The following is a 19,294-nucleotide window of genomic DNA, read 5'->3' on the forward strand; positions in this document are numbered from 1 at the left end:
AATAAAATAGTTAATTGAGTCTTTTCTTTCTTTAAAACACAAAATAAAGCAAATAGTTTGAAAAATCAAGTCACTCGTGTCATATATTCAGTCTAGCAGATTTTTTTTAAATGGGTAATATGCTCTATATTGGAAAACAAATACAGTGGTATTTTTTGTAGCACGGGCAGTACACAGCAGCTCTAGCAATATCCAGCGGGCTATCCTGTTTGCTGCATTGGGTCCGCATACTATAGTGGACTACAATGTGCTGCTTGCTGCCCTATGGGCATTTTCTTTGTTGCATTGGTAAAGATACTGGAGATTGATTAAGCTAAAGAGAGAGGGAGAGAAAACGAAAGGCATACCAAGAACGGCTATGCTTTTAGGAGCCATTCTAGCTCACTCTAAAGAAACCTGGAGTGCTTCTGAAGAAACATAAATAAATAAAAGAATTTTTGAAAGGAACAGCTGTGATAAAACAAACATTAGGCGTTCACCCTTTTAGGTTTACCTGCATCTCCAGACAAGGCAGCTGTGCTTTTACTTCTGGCCAGGAATGAATGTGTGGGCATCAGCAGTCTGCTAACAATGCTCTTCTCCAATGGACTGAGATTTAGACGGCGAGCTGAATATGCACCATAGAAGCAAGATGTTAGATCAGACACTTTCTACAAATCACCATACATTGCAGAAGCCGCCTCAAAATACTGCACCCAGCCATACAGGGGCATCTTCAAATTATGATTCAGAGATTAAGAGCACATAGGTCACTCATATATTTTAGTCACAACCCACTTTACTGCCTCTATCTGTAAATTTTAAACATTTACTCTCTCTGCACTTCTTTTTCATTATTTTGCTGACATAATATGCTAATGCTTACCAAGTCCTAATATTTTGTTCCCATCTCCGACTACATAGATTTTAACACGTGTTTTTGTTCCCATCCTTTTCTAGACAGGACCAATTACATATACATTTTAAAAAAAAGGAAGCCCGTCAATCATATTAGAAAAAATGTGTCATTTGCTAGCTAGCACAGAGAGAATACCCTCATAATCCTTACAAAAGGATTTTTTGGTTAGGCCCCTAGCATTTCTCAAAAATCTCTTTGGTCCACTCTCAAATGGGACATTTCCCTTAATTATGTATATAGAGACCAGATACTGCAGTGATGGGCACATCAGAATTTATTACATATACATTGGAGACTAATGATCAATAAATCATAATCATCTTAACACTGCAATGTCAGATTTTACTGCATCTAAAACATCCATTCACCATAATTTGGTTTTAGGAATAGCAAGCAAGATTGAAACTTGAATTCATTAGGCCTGGTCTTTAAAATGGTAACCAATTGCCAGACTTACACTGGAGACTGAGGTATTTTTTTAAATGTAGAGGGTCAACATTATTAATTAAACCCCTGAACTACTCTTAATCCACTTTGCTCCGGCTCCCATGAAAAGAGATAATACTTAATAATAAGTATTATCCTACAAGAGTTTAATTTCCTCAGCTGCCCTCAAGTACTGATTTTTTGTATCCAAAGCTGCTCTCCTGAATGCTGCTAACACAGAAGTGGCACCACTATAGAAATACAGGTCTCACAAAAACAGCAGGCTGTTTGCATAAGTGCCCTTACATAATGAACTACTGCAAAGGCTCTTTTCAATTAATGGAACTATTTCGAGGCTTGCACAGATTACACAAAGTACAAAATACTCTAAAGAGGCCTCCATTAACGTAAACTAGTTATCATTAAGCTTGCATCTTGACAATAAGGAATAAACCATAGAACATAATTATTAAACTGAAGGGCAGAAAATCATTTTGTTTCTCCTCTGAACCTGTATGTTCAGTGTGTCCATTATTCTAGCTATTGTGCAAGCCCATGGATTTGTTCACTATCTCTTAATCAAACTCAATTTCTAAAGATTAACTGCATGCTAGCAAATTACAAGTTTGAGGGAGGTTAAAGGCTGAGGCTAAAGAAATATTGTCACCATAATTAAATCTGAGCAAAATCCCGCAGACTATTATGTCAACGCAAAAGGCAGAAGAACAAGTACTAGACACAAAATTGGGACCTACTCCTGATGAGCACTTACTTTCAAGTATAGTACTTACTACTATCATGTGTAGTCCTGCTGATCTCAACAGGGCTACACACACAAACATTACACTCAGTGGTAAGCTTTTGTAGGATTGGGACCTAAGAATTCATAGAGAAGAGTGTGCACACACACTAACAGAGTGGTCTGCCCCTTTATAGGCCAGGGAGTCTCGGACTAGCCAGCCCTGTTTCATTATCAGACCCATTTGGGAAGGGCTCAGGTGTTCCCAATAAAAAGTCTGTGAAGATTCAGTTGATGGGGCTGAGGGAAGGAGGTTGGCTCCTGTAGGGTAGCACTGGTGCAGAATAAAAAGCCTCTGGATCCTGATAGTCTGCTTTGGTAGGGAGTTTTGTGGTATGTAAAAGCTCGATATAAAGCTGTCCTTGAGAGCCAAAAAATCTTACTGTGTTATAGGTGAAACCGTGTTGTATTGAACTTGCTTTGATCTACTGGAGTGCGCAGATCCGCCCCCTGTGGAGCGCTGCTTTATCGCGTTATATCCAAATTCGTGTTATATCGGGTGGCGTTATATTGAGGTAGTGGTGTACTTTGTTGACTTTTGTTTGAATTAACAAAAAAACTGTGCCCTGCAGGAAGAGCCTGAAAGATGTGCAGCAGAGCCTCAGTCCTCCCTGGGCTGGGGAGACAGGCCAGCATGCTTGCACATGGTGGAGATGCTGGGGAGGGGATGGGCCCATGGAACTGAGACAGTGGCTAGCCTGAGCCCAGACCAGGTAAGGCAGTCCTGCTACATACATACTGACAAATAAAAACACATAAACGTGCCCACTCACTCATGAGGCCATGTTGTAATCAAAGACTTTTGAGTATGTGGAGACTCGCAGATTTATTCTCCCCTCAGTGCACAGGGGAGAGCTACATGGAGAACTCTCTCATCCCTTAATCAGTCAGAGAATACCGACCCCCCCCTTCCCCAAATGCATTTCAGAACACGTTTCTGCACAAAGGAACCAAATATCTGTGTTTACCACTGTGAAAGTAGAATGAATTATATTGTGAAAATAGAAAGGATTAAAAAAATGTTGTCTGTACCTTTAAGCAAAATTGTTAAAATGTTGCAATCCAGGTGTCAGGAATACAGACATTAACAAAGAACAATTGCACCGTTTAAGGGCAATTGGTGAAGTATTAGCCTCAGACCGATAACAGTTAGTAAGGAAATAGGAAATGCATGCTGTGCCCCAAGTAAATTTTACTGTTTTGCTTTCTTTGTCCCTTTGTCTCATTCCCGCTCTTTTATCTGTATAAATAAGACTGTTTGGGCCTTGCATGGCCACTCACATTATCTGGGTGTTATTGGTGGAGCGCTGCGCTAATAAAACAGAGTGGTCTGACAAATTGTGAGTCCTGATTCTAACTTTGACACCACCAAAATTATAAGTCAAATAAACACTGGCTGTACCATCATAGGGAAAAAAACAACAACCCATCCATCCATTTACAGGGTAATTAGTTACAATGAACCTGCTTGGAAGGCAAGCAACAACTATGAACTTTCAAACACCATAGCAAGCAGAGAGGAAGAATATTTGCAATCTACTGCCATGCTACCCTTTAATTAATATCTTTGTGATGAAGTTTTAAAAGAGGGGTAATTTTAACCTGATCAAAAGTAGGGACTAGGAAGAAGTGAACCAACCATTTTTGGCGGTGCTTTGCAGAGTTTCTCTAGATAAATTAAGTCTCAAGATCCCATTTAACCTAAACTGAGCTTCTGACAGCATTAAAAAAGGCTGAGCAAACCAGATTGGCACTTTTTTCTATTTCAACAGTGTGAATATTTAAAAATTGGACCTTGGTTCTGAAACTTCCTCCAAATCTCTCTGATGGGTGTGAACCAGAAACCTGCATTAAAACTCTCTGGAACTTTGCATCCTAGGTTAATCTCATATTGAAATTATTTATATTCATAGCTTCTATGAAAGCCATATTTCACCTTTAACACATATTCTAATGACCATTCGGTAAAAAGTTTAGCAGGAGCGGACAACTAAACTATGGCCTCTGGGCCTAACATGGCTCATGGAGCGGCAAAAAGAGGCCTGCAGCCACCTTCTTCTTTAATGCAAAGATGTGGCCCTGGATACTACAGGACTCAGCATGCAGTACAATATCGCGGGGGCATGGATCAGCATTCACAGTGCAGCGAACTCCTGATCAGTACCTGGCCCAAGCTGGGGAAGCTAAAGATCCAACCAGCAGACCAAATTCAGTTATGAATCCTGATCACACGTCACATGAGGCACCTTGCACATATGCTATGAAGTTCAATGCCAGGCATTTTAACTGTTCAGACCTGTAATCTACACAGGTTGCACCTCTAAATTAGAGGGGAGGGTAGATGTAATCAACTCAATTTTATGCAAAACCAGGTGTGGTCCTTGGTGTCCTGGCAAGTTGCCAATGCATCCTCAGGAGTGGGGGGAGGAGGACTGTCAAAGGTTAGCCACCTCTTGCGCAAAGCATAAGCAACTTTTTATTTCAAGACTTTCAAAACAATTATTTGGGGGGCAAAGAAAACAAGAAGAAAAGCCTCTTCATGGGTGCATCCAAGATGAAGTTCGAAAGCATAAACCTTTCCAATTCTTCCACTTCTTTTATTGAAAAACTGATGATCTGTCCTGCCAACCCCAAACATTCAAAAAAGCAGATGTCAGGCCCCATAGCATCGTGAGATATTTTTTAAATTTCATGATTTTTAAAGAAATATATGTTCAGGGTGGATCAAAATCTATTAAAAAATTAAAGCATGGGATTTATTTTTATTTAAATCAGATGTTTTATTTAAATGATTTTTAAATTTTATTTAAATTATAATATTTTTCATTTAAAAAATAAACTCATTTAAAATGAAATCTGAACTTGATAAAAAATATGTTAAGGCCTAAACTTATAATCTTTTAAAACATTTAAATCAAATATAAATATGCTGAATCTGTGAGTCTCTATCAAAAACTTTGCGTTAAAGTCTGCTTTTCTACATACAGGGAGAAAACATCTAATTACAGAGATTAAGCTTTATAAATATAACACAACAGGTCAGCCTAAGTGACTTGGGAGACTGTTTTCTCATTTTCGAGTCAGGCAAGCTGGAACTTAAGCTCCAGTCACTTTCACTTAGGCACATTTGAAAATTTTCCTAGGCTGACCTGAAACAATTAGTTAATCCCTCTGGTTAATAAATCATTTAGTTGTAAATATGAAACATGTTTTGATTAGAGAAGTTTATGTATCCAAAACATGTAAGGTTGTTTTAATAAAAATGAATGTGATATGCTGTTTTGTGTGTTTAATGTAATTTCAGTTAATATCCTAATGCAGCTTGACACAAATCATGTGCAAAAAATAATTATATAGTAAATTTATATCATTCACCATTTTCTAACATACAAAAAATGTACAATTGATAAGACTGTTAATAAAACTATTAAGCTACATAATTGCTTAAATAAATGTATATAGTTATAGTGTACCCTACTAGATAGGAAAAAAGATGCAATTTTCTTAAGCATCTCTGGTATTAAATTTAGTGTAACAACTATTACTTGTAAATCAATATGTTTTAATGGTTATATTAACCAATGAGAATGCACCTTTCTTTAGAAAATAACTGACGTGCAAATGGAAAAGTTGATTTAAATTAATTATTTAAATTGAGATTTTCCACTTGGTGGTTTAAATCACCTTGATTTAAAATGAATCCACCCTATACATGTTGGGTTCTTTTTATTTTGAAGAAAAACAATTTCAGAGAGGATGGCTTTGCAAAGCAAAGAAAGTGTAATTTCTAGAGAACCTAAAATAACATCCAGTTAATGAAGTTTTCCTTGAAGAACACTATTTAATTTTCTTAAACGTCTCTGGTATCAACTCCCTTGTTTGAATTATGTTAATTATTCATGTTTAGTACAAAGTACAGTTTGAAACCCATTTTAGCTGCCTGACTAGTTTTAAAACTGTAATAAAAAGCTGCACAATAATGCTGAACTTGAAAGGGAATTAATACATTTTTTTTTAAAAGTCTTATGAGCAAAGTTAAATGTCCATTAATGAAAACCTTTTTCTTAGTATGAACTGAAAAGTCCCCTGTTCTTCAACCATTTAAAAGATACTACTTAACAGAAGTCATGTCCTTGGTGCTAGATACAAGCTACCTACAATAAGCTCATCATACTCCAGTTCCAGGCATCATGCTTAGGATAAGGGCAAAATCTGCCTGGGTGCACTGAGGCAGATGAAGAAGGAGCCTCTTCTTTCTCTTGCACAGCACAGTTCTTTTAAGAGCCTCTCTTAAAAGCTAACTGGAGAGGCCACTCCGTGTCTCTAAAGTTAGGGGCTCAGCTGGGTTAGGGTGGAACCCCATCCTGGGTACCTGCTAGTAGGCATTAGTGGAACATTCACTAACTTTTTCCAAAAACAGATTTAAAGAGCCTTGTACAGGATGCCACTGTCGCCCTGTCTCTGAGCTCATCCATAAGTGTTGGCGAAGGGAATAAGGGCTAAGCCCTATTTTCATGAAAACAGCTATGGCTCTTTTAGTGTTCAGGCACAGCAGACTCTGCCTCACCGTTTAGGGTTTTAGCCAGAAGACCCTATGCAATAAACTGCACAGGATGGTACTTATTAGACTAGCTTGATAGGATGAAAGGCTTTGTCAGCCCTGAAGATATTGGAATCTGTGATCCAAGGAGTCTAGTATTCACACCTGAGCCCTGAAGCACTACACCTTCTTGCCTGGAGGATTTATTAGGTGAAATGTCTCCACCCTGGGGTAATGTATTGTATACTCTAGGCACGCAATAACACACAAACAGATCTATAAAGGCACCCGCTGATCACAGGTTCACTGAGAAACCATGTGCATTAAGAAAATCCTGAAGTAACAGTAATACTTGGCACTTGTACTGGTTCCGAATGGAAAGTCAACATTTACCAGTAGCTTGCCAACACCACCAGTGGTGTCAGAGATACAGCAGTAGTGCCTTATACTTAGCACAGGAAAGTCATATCTGAGATAACACCAGGTGGGAGCCATTGGTAAATGCTCTGTGTGTGTGTGTGTGTGGGGGGGGGGGCGGTTATGGCAACTACTATGTACAGTTCTTTGTATTCTCAAAGGACTGTACAAACCTCAATCAGAAGTCTGGAGAGTCCTGTGAAAACTCACTTTTTGAAGAGTCGTGTTTCCTTTATTTTAATAATTTAATGAGGATAATATAGCTTAGTCCTAACTTTTGCAAAAGTACTACATGATATCTCTGCACAGTTAAGTTCTGTGGCCTTGTTATCCAGCCCACTGAAAAGAATGTATTAGATTTTTCAATCTTTTTAAAACATTAAGACCAGGTCAAAAAGTAGATAGATGACTGAAATGAATATGCTCTATTATCCACAAACCCATACAATCAGTTGTGACCACAGGCACAGTGGGTGATATTCCACATAATTATCATGCACATTCCACTACTGCTTTGTCATAACCCCTCAGAAACACCCTACAAAATAGAGCCATCACTTGTAAAGAATGGCAACAGTAAATGAAAAAATCTGAAAGGATAATGAAATTAATACTGACTGGGTTTCAATAGCTGTTGGAAGAAACTATTGTTCTGGAGTTACAAAATTTTCTAAAACCATGACATACTTCCCCCCAAATCAGCCACTTCAGCAATTATTTTAACCCACAGGCAAGAGTTTACTGCTATTGCCCTCAAATCTTATCAATATGGTGTGTAGTATTAAACATATAGAAACCAACAGACATTATATACAGAATCATGCGTACAAACATGAACTCATTGCATCACATTTTGTTAAAGAGAAACAGACAGAGGCTTTCCAATTAGTTTCACAATATAACAAACTGTATTCTTTAAAATATCTCTCTATATTATATTTTCTGTGCTCATGTACAGTAATTCAAATTTGGGATGAAATGCAGGACATCCCTTTTGTCCTTTGCTGGGAAAGGGAAATGATCCTGTATAGAACATTTTGTCAAAAAGCTTGGTCCATTTCTTTTCACACGAAGTTATCAAAATAACTTATTTTATAAAACTCATTCAAGATGAACTTTGTCTTATAAATTCTCACAACTTAATATTGCATGTTGTGTTGATTAAAAGTCTGATTGTTAATCTTGTTTGCAGATCTGAAAATATCAAGGCATTTCTTCCAACAGAGCAACCTTCTAAAGCTAAAGGAACACAAAAAATCAATAAACAGACGTTGTATGAGCAATATCTAACTGCTTAGTTAAATTTAAATAAATCAGCAACATGAATGTAGTTGCTACTTAAAAGCTTTGTGAAACATGTTTCCAGAAGTTCAAGAATTGGAACCAAAGTACACATGAAAAGCAAAATGGGCAGCATGACTCAACATAAAAAAAATGTATAAAAATAAAATGGTTGCATGCGCTATGGAGAGATGTGTTGTCTCTGTAGTTGCCACTCATTTACTAAAAACCTGACAGAAGCACCGCTCTTATCACTTGCTAAATGAAATCGTTTAGGCAAGTTCTGATCTTTTAAAAATATAGTTCTTCTTGCAAAGAGATGTTCATTTACTTCTTTCAACCATTTGAAGTCTTTTCATTCCTCTTTAAATAGAAAATGACTACAAATGCTTACTGTATCTGCCGAGATTGTTAAAAACAATGAATCAATAAAGAGCACTTTTCTCCCTCTGTCTTTCAACTGTACCTCTGTCTGGAGAATTTAGTAATGTTGCAGATGAAGAGGAGAGCCGCTTGTTAATGACTGGATCAACATGTTTCGAGAGGTTCATTGTTGAAACAGACCTCCTGTCTGGATCTAAAACAAATGGAGATAATGCTAATTGACAGCCCACATGCAATAATGCAACTTCCTAGCACACTAAAGGGAGGAGAATATAGGACTAGAGAATTTCTGCTCTATCACTAAAACTTTAAAAATAGAAAGGATTTTTCAGTGGACATTTTACAGATGACTTAAACACTTGGCACAAGACTATTTCATTTTAATTGCAGGTCAATAAAGTGATACCCTGGATGTTTTTCATTCAGTCAAGCTGTGATCCAAGGTTTCAGATGGAAGATCTGAATGGGCAGCTAATAAACAAGATGAGATTTTAATGTTCACTTCACTGTACTTGCAGATAGGTTTTGCTCAAATGAAATGGAAAATTACAGGGAATCTGTATCATGTTTAATGCTCTGGTCCATCTTTTCAAGACCAGGTTATAAAGCAAGAAAGTCCTTAGCATCACTTGAATCACAGATGCTATTCAGCAGCGTACTGATGCAAACCAGAAGATCAATATCCAGAACATATAAAAAGAGAAAACAAAGTAGAGGAGGAAGAAAGCGAGCACACAAGACAAATGAGGGTGGGCACAAGAGGAATTCAAAGATAAGGCTCAAAGCCAAAGGATTCTGTATAGGTAGCATACTCCATATCAGAGAGAGTGATTTTTCCACCTGCACTGTTCAAAGACAAAGATAGTCAGACCTAAACTGCATGTGATTTAATAGACAAAGAAAATAAATGCTATGTAGAAGACAAAAAAAAATTTGTAATACACATGCTTTGTATATGACACCAAAGGGCTTTATTTTGCCTTTCTTTATGCTTTGTGGCTTTCAGAATGCAGCATCACACTGCATCAACCTCCTGTTCAAGTGATGCAAAATCAGCACTCCCATCCTGCTAAGAATGCGATAGATATTTCAAAGAGTACTGAAAAAGTGATTGTAACAATCCAAAGAGGTTGGCAACAGCAGAAGAAAATGAGAAACTAGGACAAAAAGAGCAATGTATAGGCATTTTCTGCTCCAAAATATTTTTGGGGAAAATGAGTGCATGAATTAAATCTCTTCCAAGGTAGATTTTTGTTTGGGAAATGGACAACTACTCATAAGAACAGTAGAAACTCAGTTCCACTCTTGCTTAGACTTATGGCCCCAATTCACCAAAGCACTTTAAGCATGAGCACCCATGGGAAAAAAATGGTGGTCAGGCAGCCCCCGTATCAATGCCTCTCCCTTCCTCCAGCACCTCCTGCCCACTGGCAGGCCTGCCAATCAGTGCCTCCAACTCCGTCCCAGTGCCTTCTGCCTGCCACGGATCAGCTGTTTTGCAGCATCAGGAAGTAGGGAGGAGTGAGGGCACAGCACTGGGCGGGAAGAGATGGGGCAGGAAGAGGCAGGAAAGGGGTAGGGGTGCAGCAGGGGTGGGAAGAAGCAGGGCAGGGAAGGGATGAAGTGGGGGCGGGGCTGACTGCGTGTCAGTTTCTCTCCCTACAGGCTCGCCTCCGTACCCTTTGGAAAGCCTCGCAGTTTTCCCAGACCGTGCCGCTGGAGGAACAAATCCACCCGTTCCAACCAGGGGACTTCGTCTGGGCCAAAAAGTTCGTTCGTGACGACACCCTCCAGCCAAGGTTTACTGGACCCCACCAGGTTCTTTTGACAACCCAGACTGCAGTGTTCCTGGAAGGACGCAAATCTTGGATCCACCACTCCCACGTCAAGCCAGCCGTAGTGGACCACAGTGACGGACCAGCAGCTCTTGTCACCACTGAGGACACTGCCTTCGACCAGTGGACCAGCTTACCTCTCTCAGACATTAGACTTAAATTAACTCGAAAAAAATGAGAGGACCCTTTATTCTGACAACTGTATGTTTTTTATGCTTTTTCAGTTTATTTTCTGCTTATGAAGATAATGCTTTTATTAGATATTCCCATGAGGTTAAAACTCGTATTTTAGGAAATAGAAGTGATTGCTGGGTATGTACTCAATTTCCAGTAAATGCAGCACAGGGACTCCCCTTCACACCCATTCCCCTAACCACTGCTAATATGACTTGGATGCCACCGACTAGAATAAAAGATCCAGTCCAACCCAATCTTACATGGGACAAAACAGAAGTGCCAATTAACAAATATCTCAGGGTAACCAATCAAACAGGATCACTGTGTTTTGTTAAAGAAAAAGGGTCAACTTTTGTGGGAACAAGTAAATGCAACATATATTTTAATGGCACCGCCTTTAGTAAAAATCTTGGCTTCAAGCCTTGCGCATCCCACTTATCCCATATGTGGATCCCTCACCCCGATCCAACCTTTTCAACTTTTTCATGGAGGGGCAGGTTTTCAGAGTCAGTTTTTAAAAAGCCCTGCTCAGAGCTCGAGGGTGTCCAACTAATTGTTAAAGGATACACAATTGCCTTCTACAACTGCTCAAGCAGTACTACACTGCCCTTTGAGGACAACACTACCAAATTGTGCCTCTGCAGTTCACACAACGACCCCTCTGCGTTACCAGGGGAACAGTGGTACAACGGGCGGTGGGTTACCTCCTACTTTGAGAAATGGAATACCCAAAACGCATTATATGGAACATACTGGGTGTGCGGGCCCAAGGCTTATTATTTCCTCTCCCCTGATTGGGCAGGGTCATGTTATTTGGCATGGCTAGCACCGCCTTCTCGGATCTCCCTCACCCCCCCTCATTTTCCCCACGTTCGTAACATCCGTGAAACTGACAGAGATATTAATCTCCGTGATGGTTTGTCCTGGCAGCGGTGGGCTGGTCACACTAGCTTGAAGGGTGCTATCATCCGTCTACAGGGACTATTAGAATCTTTGACCAATGAAACTGCAACCCTATTTGAGAACCAGGCCGGGGAAATGTCCCAGCTGCGCCAGTTGGCTTTGCAAAACAGAATGGCTTTAGATATGATGTTAGCAGCCCAGGGAGGAACTTGCGCCCTCATAAATGAAGAATGCTGTGTTTTTGTAAATGACACCTACTCTGACACTTTTCAACGTACCAAACACCTAAGGGAAATGGCTAAAAACTACTCCTCTGGCCAGCCACCTTATGATTGGTGGGGAGCCTTATGAAATTGGCTGCCCGGATTTGGGTGGGTTAAAAACCTCTTGGTGGGTGTTGTTGGGGCCATGGTAGTCCTTATAATACTGTGTTGCTGTATTCAGTGTGTCCCCTCCCTCATAAACTCATGTAAGTCAGTTTATTCTTTTCCCACTTCAGCTAAAAGCCTTACTCTCTTCGAATTGGCCCAGGCTGAAATTGCCAAGCGGCCCTTGAGATCTTGAAATAGGGTGTAGCTTTTTGATTAATAGTTATCTCAAAGCTACAAATGGAGGAATGTTGGGTCTAAACTTTTGGTGAACTTTGGAGCCAAAAAACACCCAGACTGGCCGTCTCTGCATAATCCTTTCTGAACCTTTTTTGAACAAAGCACTGACCTGCAAACTACTCATGACACCCCCTTCCTCAAGTAGCCATTAGCCTTTTATCTCTATGCATTTACTTCTTAAACTTGCTCTTCCTGTAAAATCTTGATTGATTATGCATGACCATTATCTTTTGTTAATCACTTTGTTTACTTCTGTGTATAAATATTGATGCCCACCCCTAATAAAGGGGCCACACTTATTCTAAAGCTTTTGGGGTAGTGTGTGCCCGTTAATCAACGCATTTGTGTCTGGTCTCTGACAGAATTGTGGGCCCATATTCCAACTCCGCACAACCTCGGGTGTTGGAGAGGTGAGTGAGGACTTGCTTTATTACCTAACAGGAGGAGTGAGGGCACAGCACTGGGCGGGAAGAGATGGGGCAGGAAGAGGCAGGAAAGGGGTAGGGGTGCAGCAGGGGTGGGAAGAAGCAGGGCAGGGAAGGGATGAAGTGGGGGCGGGGCCTGTGCAGAGCCAGGAGGTACACCTCCGGGCAGATTAAAAACTCGGTGCCTATTTGTTCATCATTAGGTTGCAAAGCACTTGGACCCAGATTTTAAAGGTATTTAGGCACTTTAATACTGCTGCACTCAGTGTTGCAATACCTAACCAATTCAGGAGCCTAGGTCTCATTTTCAAAAGGGATTTAGGCACTTAGGAACCAAAATCCCATTGACAGGCAAAGAAGAGTTGATGTAGCAATGTCAGTTCCAGGATACTGGAGAGACAAGGTGGGTGAGGTAATATCTTTTATTGGGTCAACTTCTGTTGATGAGAGAGAAGCTTTTGAGCTACACAGACCTGAGACAGAGCTCGGTGTAGCTCAACAGCTTGTTTCTCTCACTAACAGAAATTGCTCCAATAAAAGATATTACCTCACTCACCCTAAATCCCTTCTGAAAATGAGACTTAGGCTCCAAAATCAGGTAGGTGTTACAATGCTGAATGTAGTAATGCCTAAATACCTTTACAAATCTAGGCCTTTCAGAATGATTTCCAGTTGAAATCAATGGGAGTTTAACAGGTCCTTAATTGCTTTGCTGAATCAAAGTCTATATGTCTAAATAAGCTTGACAATATTGATGTAGACATTTTCTCAGAGATTATCTACGCTTGAATAATGCTTTCATTATACTGAGTATATCAACATTCAATACTCATGTTACCACTCACATATATGTAAACATAGTTGTTGTGGACAAACTGGTTGTGCCTGAAAATCCCACTAAACATTGGTGTGGGAGTTCCTCATACCAGTGGTGAAGTATAGAGGACAGGCCTTGGAGATGAAAAGGAAAAGGATTTTTTTAAATTAGACTTTTCATCCACTGCCACAGAGCAATTGGTTTTATCTTTTGCTTTATATAATCTCAGCAGGATTCAAAGAGGGCCTGGATGTTCACATGTATAACAAAAATATCCAGAGTAAGAATCATCAATGCTAACTGAGAGATTATTGGAAAAGATAAAACCTCACCTTTCAGAGCTTAAAGACACTCTCTAACCACTAGGAATAGGATGAAATCTTCATGGGGGGGCACATTACCCCACATCTGCCTACCGTGGGGTTTCTTGCACCTTCCTCCAAAGCATTTGTTGCTAGTCAGTATTGGAGACAGGATACTGTACTTACTGGGCATTGCATCTGATCTACTATGGCAATGCCTATGTTCCTTGGCAGCTCTCCAATAGCAATCTCTGTGTGTGGGTGCAGTGGAGAACTAAGACCTACTACCTTGTTCTGGTCATGTGAGAACACAGTGTATGCCATTACACCAACAGCATACACCTGTAGCTGCCACAGAGGATGTGTACAGAAAGCATAAGAAACATTTTGGAGATGAGAAATAGCAGAAAGAGCATCTACTCGAGAAAGTCTCTATTAAATCAGTCCTGCCATCCAGCCCTCATAAATCCATGCAGTCCGTAAAGACTAATCTTCAATGGATGCCATTCACTTGGAAGAATTCTGTGTGAATGTTAGTTGCATACAAAACCTGTCAACATAGAATAGGCCAATCACTATTTGATGGCTAAAGTTATGTTAACATGTTTTAAAACATGATTTGAAGAAAACTGCAGCCAATGCAACTGACCTGCTGCTGAGAAGAGATGTAGAATATAAATAAATATCTTTCACATAGGGTATGCAAAAGGTAAAACAGAGCCAAAATAGCGCCTAAAATATGTACTCAAATTAGATCTCATTGAATTCCAGAAGATCATTTTTAAATGGTTAATATTCTTTGTAAAATGTAACCCAAACCAACATGATACAATCTACTGTACAACTGTATACAGTAGTTTAGTGAATTGTGCCAAATCCTTTAAGTCATCCAGTAATACCTCTCTGTACTTAGAAAAACACTGAGGGCTAACAACTATTCTAGTCTATGTAGTGTGATGTTAAGCATGCACTGTCTCTAAGTGATGTTGGTTTAGAGGTCACCAAGTAGTTATTAGTCCTATTTCTTGAGGAGCTAACTACACATGGAGGAATCAACAAACCACAGTGATTTATGTACCAGGTTTTCTAGCACCACCCAGAGATCTGAAGTGGTGCTCCAGCCCTGCTAAATCGAGAAAGGTGAATGATGATTCAACAAAATAACCTAGGGACAGAATGCAAGACAAATGATTTTTCAAAATAAAGAAAAATAAAAAGCAAATGCATTATACAAAGATAAGCAAAGCAAGAAGAGGAACATTTTATGGAAAAATAACTGTTTATTGAATTTTAAAGTACAATAAAATAGATGTAATCTGGCTATTTCTTGTCCTTTTTTGGTGACCAGATTGGTAAACACATTATTTCCTTCTAGATAAAAGAATGCAATACTTATTAAAGCATATGCATTAAAGGAAGAATAGATTTCTAATATATATCCACCATTTTCTGGTGCAAGAATCCATCAAGGACACATCTGAATTCTCTTCTTCAGTTTGAGGTGTACCTTAACAGGGTACATACATATTATTAATCAGTAAATGCAGTTTCATTTAGAGAAGACAGTTATGAGATAGATCTTCAACCTATAACTTATTACACTTTATGTTTTGCCCACCTCCAATTTCTCAATATCCACCGAACTTCTGTGTTCCTGTTTTGCCAACTAAGGTACTAAAGATAGTACAGTAGGTTTCAAAGAACATTTTCCCTTCCTATTTGTATTTTCAGCTTAAAATTCGTACTTTATAATTTCCACCAGAAATTATTAAAATAATTTTCTCTTGCTGTCCTATGGTACCTAACACTTCCATGCAGTAACTTGTATTTGATTAGTGACACAGCGCATGCACACACACATAAGTGCACACAAACACTAGCAAAGCAGCAGAAGTGAGCAGTTTTAGATTAGATGGAGTTACAGGGTTAGTCAATTCCTCAGTGAAGTTTAGGCTTTAGCTGAATTTTCCCCTTGCTCCCCCCTTAGCCAAACACAGAGTTAAAAAACATGCCCATCTTCAAAACAATGCTAGGATCATGAATAAAGAATTTGAACTAATTAGCACTGCATTACCTTCTTCTTTATGGGAACAAAGTATATCATACAGACCGGGAGCTTGGATGAGAAACTGGATCTCCCCCTTTACCTGTATTATTAACGCTGCTGCTTCTATGAATGGGTCCTCCCCAGGACCACCTGTTTTGCTTTTGTTTGGGCTTCTGGCTCCTCTCGATTGTACGGCGTACGACAGCTTCATGTCGTTCCTGCAGCACAATAGGAGAATGTATGAATATGTTTGGATGCTGCTGGGTTTTTAACAAAAATTCGCATCACGCTATACGCTGACTTCCACTGGACAAAATGTACTGGTCATCTTGGAGTCAAATGCAAATTGATAGGCAGTGCTTCGTGAGAATTCCACTCAAGGAACTGAGCTAACGTCAAAGCAGGGCTTTACGGTAATTACAAAAATGTAACTGTGAAAACAGGAGGTCTGCTTGACACCAGTAACAATGCACATATTATTTGTATAACAGTAGCTCCTAACTGAAACTGGTGCCCTCTTGTGCTAAGCACTGTACATGAGAGTCCCTGTTCTGAATTTCTTACAATCTAAGTGGATGTCTATGCTGCAACTGGAGTTTTGATTGCTGCTCAGGCAGACATACTTCCGCTAGCTGTAGTCTAGGTTAAGCAGCTAAAAATAGCAGTGAAGAGGCAATGGCATGAATCCCAGTGTTGTCAAGCAACCCAGGGCTTGGGCTCTTTTGTACAGCCTGTGCTGCGGCATCTGCTCTGCTATCTTTAGTCATTCTAGCTAGATAAAAGCAAGCCCAGGAACACCCGTATGAGCTGCAATCACACCTCTGACTGCAGTAGACATACTCTACGTGGACAAGACAAGCAAAAGGTGGGAGGGAAAGCAGAGGGGTGAGCTCACTTGCCCATGGGTCACACAGCAAGTAACTACCAGCTCATTCATCATGCAGTTAAGGGGAAACAAATTTATTATTAAATCTACACTTACTGTATTCTCCTAGGGTGACCAGATGCCCCAATTTTATAGGGATAGTCACGATTTTTGGGTCTTTTTCTTATATAGGATCCTATTACCCTCTCCCGTCATCCTGATTTTTCATATTTTCTGTCTGGTCATCCTCTCTCTCACATTCCTGACAGTTTCTGAATTAGGCACTTAGTATTTAACTACAGTTACATTGAATCACTAGCAACCTACTATCAATACTACAGGTACCACAATTCATTTTTCTATGGGGTTTTAAGTTTTGATTTTCAGGTCAATTTTGACCCTGCTGTGCCTTGCCACAGATGTATTTTAAACATACATATTATTGGACTGGGGAGATCAGTTTTGTAGAGGGACCCATAAAAAGTCATGTCAGCGCAGACACAGCTAAAAAAAAAAAGTTAAGTTAAAAAAGCCTTCCTTTTGCTACGTACCCTACATTACCCTTGACTCACATTCCAACCCTACAGCTAATTTTTAAATGACATAGACTCACAGACTTTAGGGTCAGAAGGGACCAATATGATCATCTAGTCTGACCTCCTGCACAAAGCAGGCCACAGAACCCTACCCATCCACTTCTATAACAAACCCCTAACCTATGTCCGAGTTATTGAAGTCTTCAAATTGTGGTTTGAAGACCTCAAGCTGCAGAGAATCCACCAGCAAGTGACCCATGCCCCACGCTGCAGAGGAAGGCGAAAAACCTCCAGGGCTTCTGCCAATCTGCCCCAGAGGAAAATTCCTTCCTGACCCCAAATATGGCGACCAGTTAAACCCTGAGCATGTGGGCAAGACTCACCAGCCAGCACTCAGGAAAGAATTCTCTGCAGTAACTCAGATCCCATCCCATCCAACATCCCATCACAGACCACTGGGCATACTTATCTGCTGATAATCAACGATCAATTGCCAAAATTAAGCTATCCCATCATACCATCCCTTCCATAAACTAATCAAGCTTAGTCTTAAAGCCAGATATGTCTTTTGCCCCCACTACTCCCCTTGGAAGGCTGTTCCAGAACTTCACTCCTCTAATGGTTAGAAACCTTGGTCTAATTTCAAGTCTAAATTTCCTAGTGTCCAGTTTATACCCATTTGTTCTTGTGTCTACATTGGTACTACGCTTAAATAATTCCTCTCCCTCCCTAATATTAATCCCTCTGATATATTTATAAAGAGCAAGCATATCCTCCCTCAGCCTTCTTTTGGCCAGGCTAAACAAGCCAAGCTCTTTGAGTCTCCTTTCACAAGGCAGGTTTTCCATTCCTCGGATCATCCTAGTAGCCCGTCTCTGAACCTGTTCCAGTTTGAATTCATCCTTCTTAAACATGGGAGACCAGAACTGCACACAGTATTCCAGATGAGGTCTCACCAGTGCCTTATATAATGGTACTAACACCTCCTTATCTTTGCTGGAAATACCTCGCCTGATGCATCCTAAAACCGCATTCGCTTTTTTAACGGCTATATCACATTGGCGGCTCATAGTCATCCTGTGGTCAACCAATACTCCAAGGTCCTTCTCCTCCTCTGTTGCTTCCAACTGATGTGTCCCCAATGTATATCTAAAATTCTTATTATTAATCCCTAAGTGCATGACCTTGCACTTTTCACTATTAAATTTCATCCTATTACTATTACTCCAGTTTACAAGGTCATCCAGATCTTCCTGTATGATATCCCGGTCCTTCTCTGTGTTAGCAATACCCCCCAGCTTTGTGTTATCCGCAAACTTTATTAGCACATTCCCGCTTTTTGTGCCAAGGTCAGTAATAAAAAGGTTAAATAAGATTGGTCCCAAAACTGATCCTTGAGGAACTCCACTAGTAACCTCCTTCCAGCCTAACAGTTCACCCTTCAGTACGACCCGTTGGAGTCTCCCCTTAAACCAGTTCCTTATCCACCTTTCAATTTTCATATTGATCCCCATCTTTTCCAATTTAACTAATAGTTCCCCATGCGAAACCGTGTCAAATGCCTTACTGAAATCGAGGTAAATTAGATCTACTGCATTTCCTTTGTCTAAATAATCTGTCACTTTCTCAAAGAAGGAGATCAGGTTGGTTTGGCATGATCTACCTTTATTAAATCATGTTGTAACTTGTCCCAATTATCCTTGACCTCAATGTCCTTAACTACTTTCTCCTTCAAAATTTTTTCCAAGACCTTACATACTACAGATGTCAAACTAACAGACCTATAGTTACTCGGTTCACTTTTTTCCCCTTTCTTAAAGATAGGAACTACGTTAGCAATTCTCCAGTCGTACGGTACAACCCCTGAGTTTACCGATTCATTAAAAATTCTTGCTAACCGGCTTGCAATTTCATGTGCCAGTTCCTTTAGTATTCTTGGATGAAGATTATCTGGGCCCTCCGATTTTGTCCCATTAAGCTTTTCAAGTTTGGCTTCTACCTCAGATGTGGTAATATCCACCTCCATATCCTCAT

The 19,294-nt window shown here is 39.9% G+C and overlaps 1 protein-coding gene across 7 annotated transcripts in view; it reads right to left on the reverse strand.

Moving 5' to 3' along the window:
* MAP7 (microtubule associated protein 7) overlaps window positions 1–19,294 on the reverse strand; it is a 190,596-nt gene that overhangs the window by 33,025 nt on the left and 138,277 nt on the right. For 5 of the 7 annotated variants that reach the window (XM_030556397.1, XM_030556396.1, XM_030556393.1 and 2 more), the window contains exons 5-7: window positions 15,960–16,077; window positions 8,828–8,938; window positions 494–607 (exon numbers count right to left, since the gene is read on the reverse strand). In XM_030556397.1, coding sequence (XP_030412257.1) covers window positions 494–607; window positions 8,828–8,938; window positions 15,960–16,077 — 343 coding nt within the window. The remainder of the gene's footprint in view (window positions 1–493; window positions 608–8,827; window positions 8,939–15,959; window positions 16,078–19,294) is intronic. The other 2 variants (XM_030556399.1, XM_030556398.1) reach the window with 1 other exon arrangement.

The sequence above is a fragment of the Gopherus evgoodei genome, chromosome 3 (assembly GCF_007399415.2).
Source record: "Gopherus evgoodei ecotype Sinaloan lineage chromosome 3, rGopEvg1_v1.p, whole genome shotgun sequence".
Lineage (NCBI taxonomy): Eukaryota > Metazoa > Chordata > Testudines > Testudinidae > Gopherus > Gopherus evgoodei.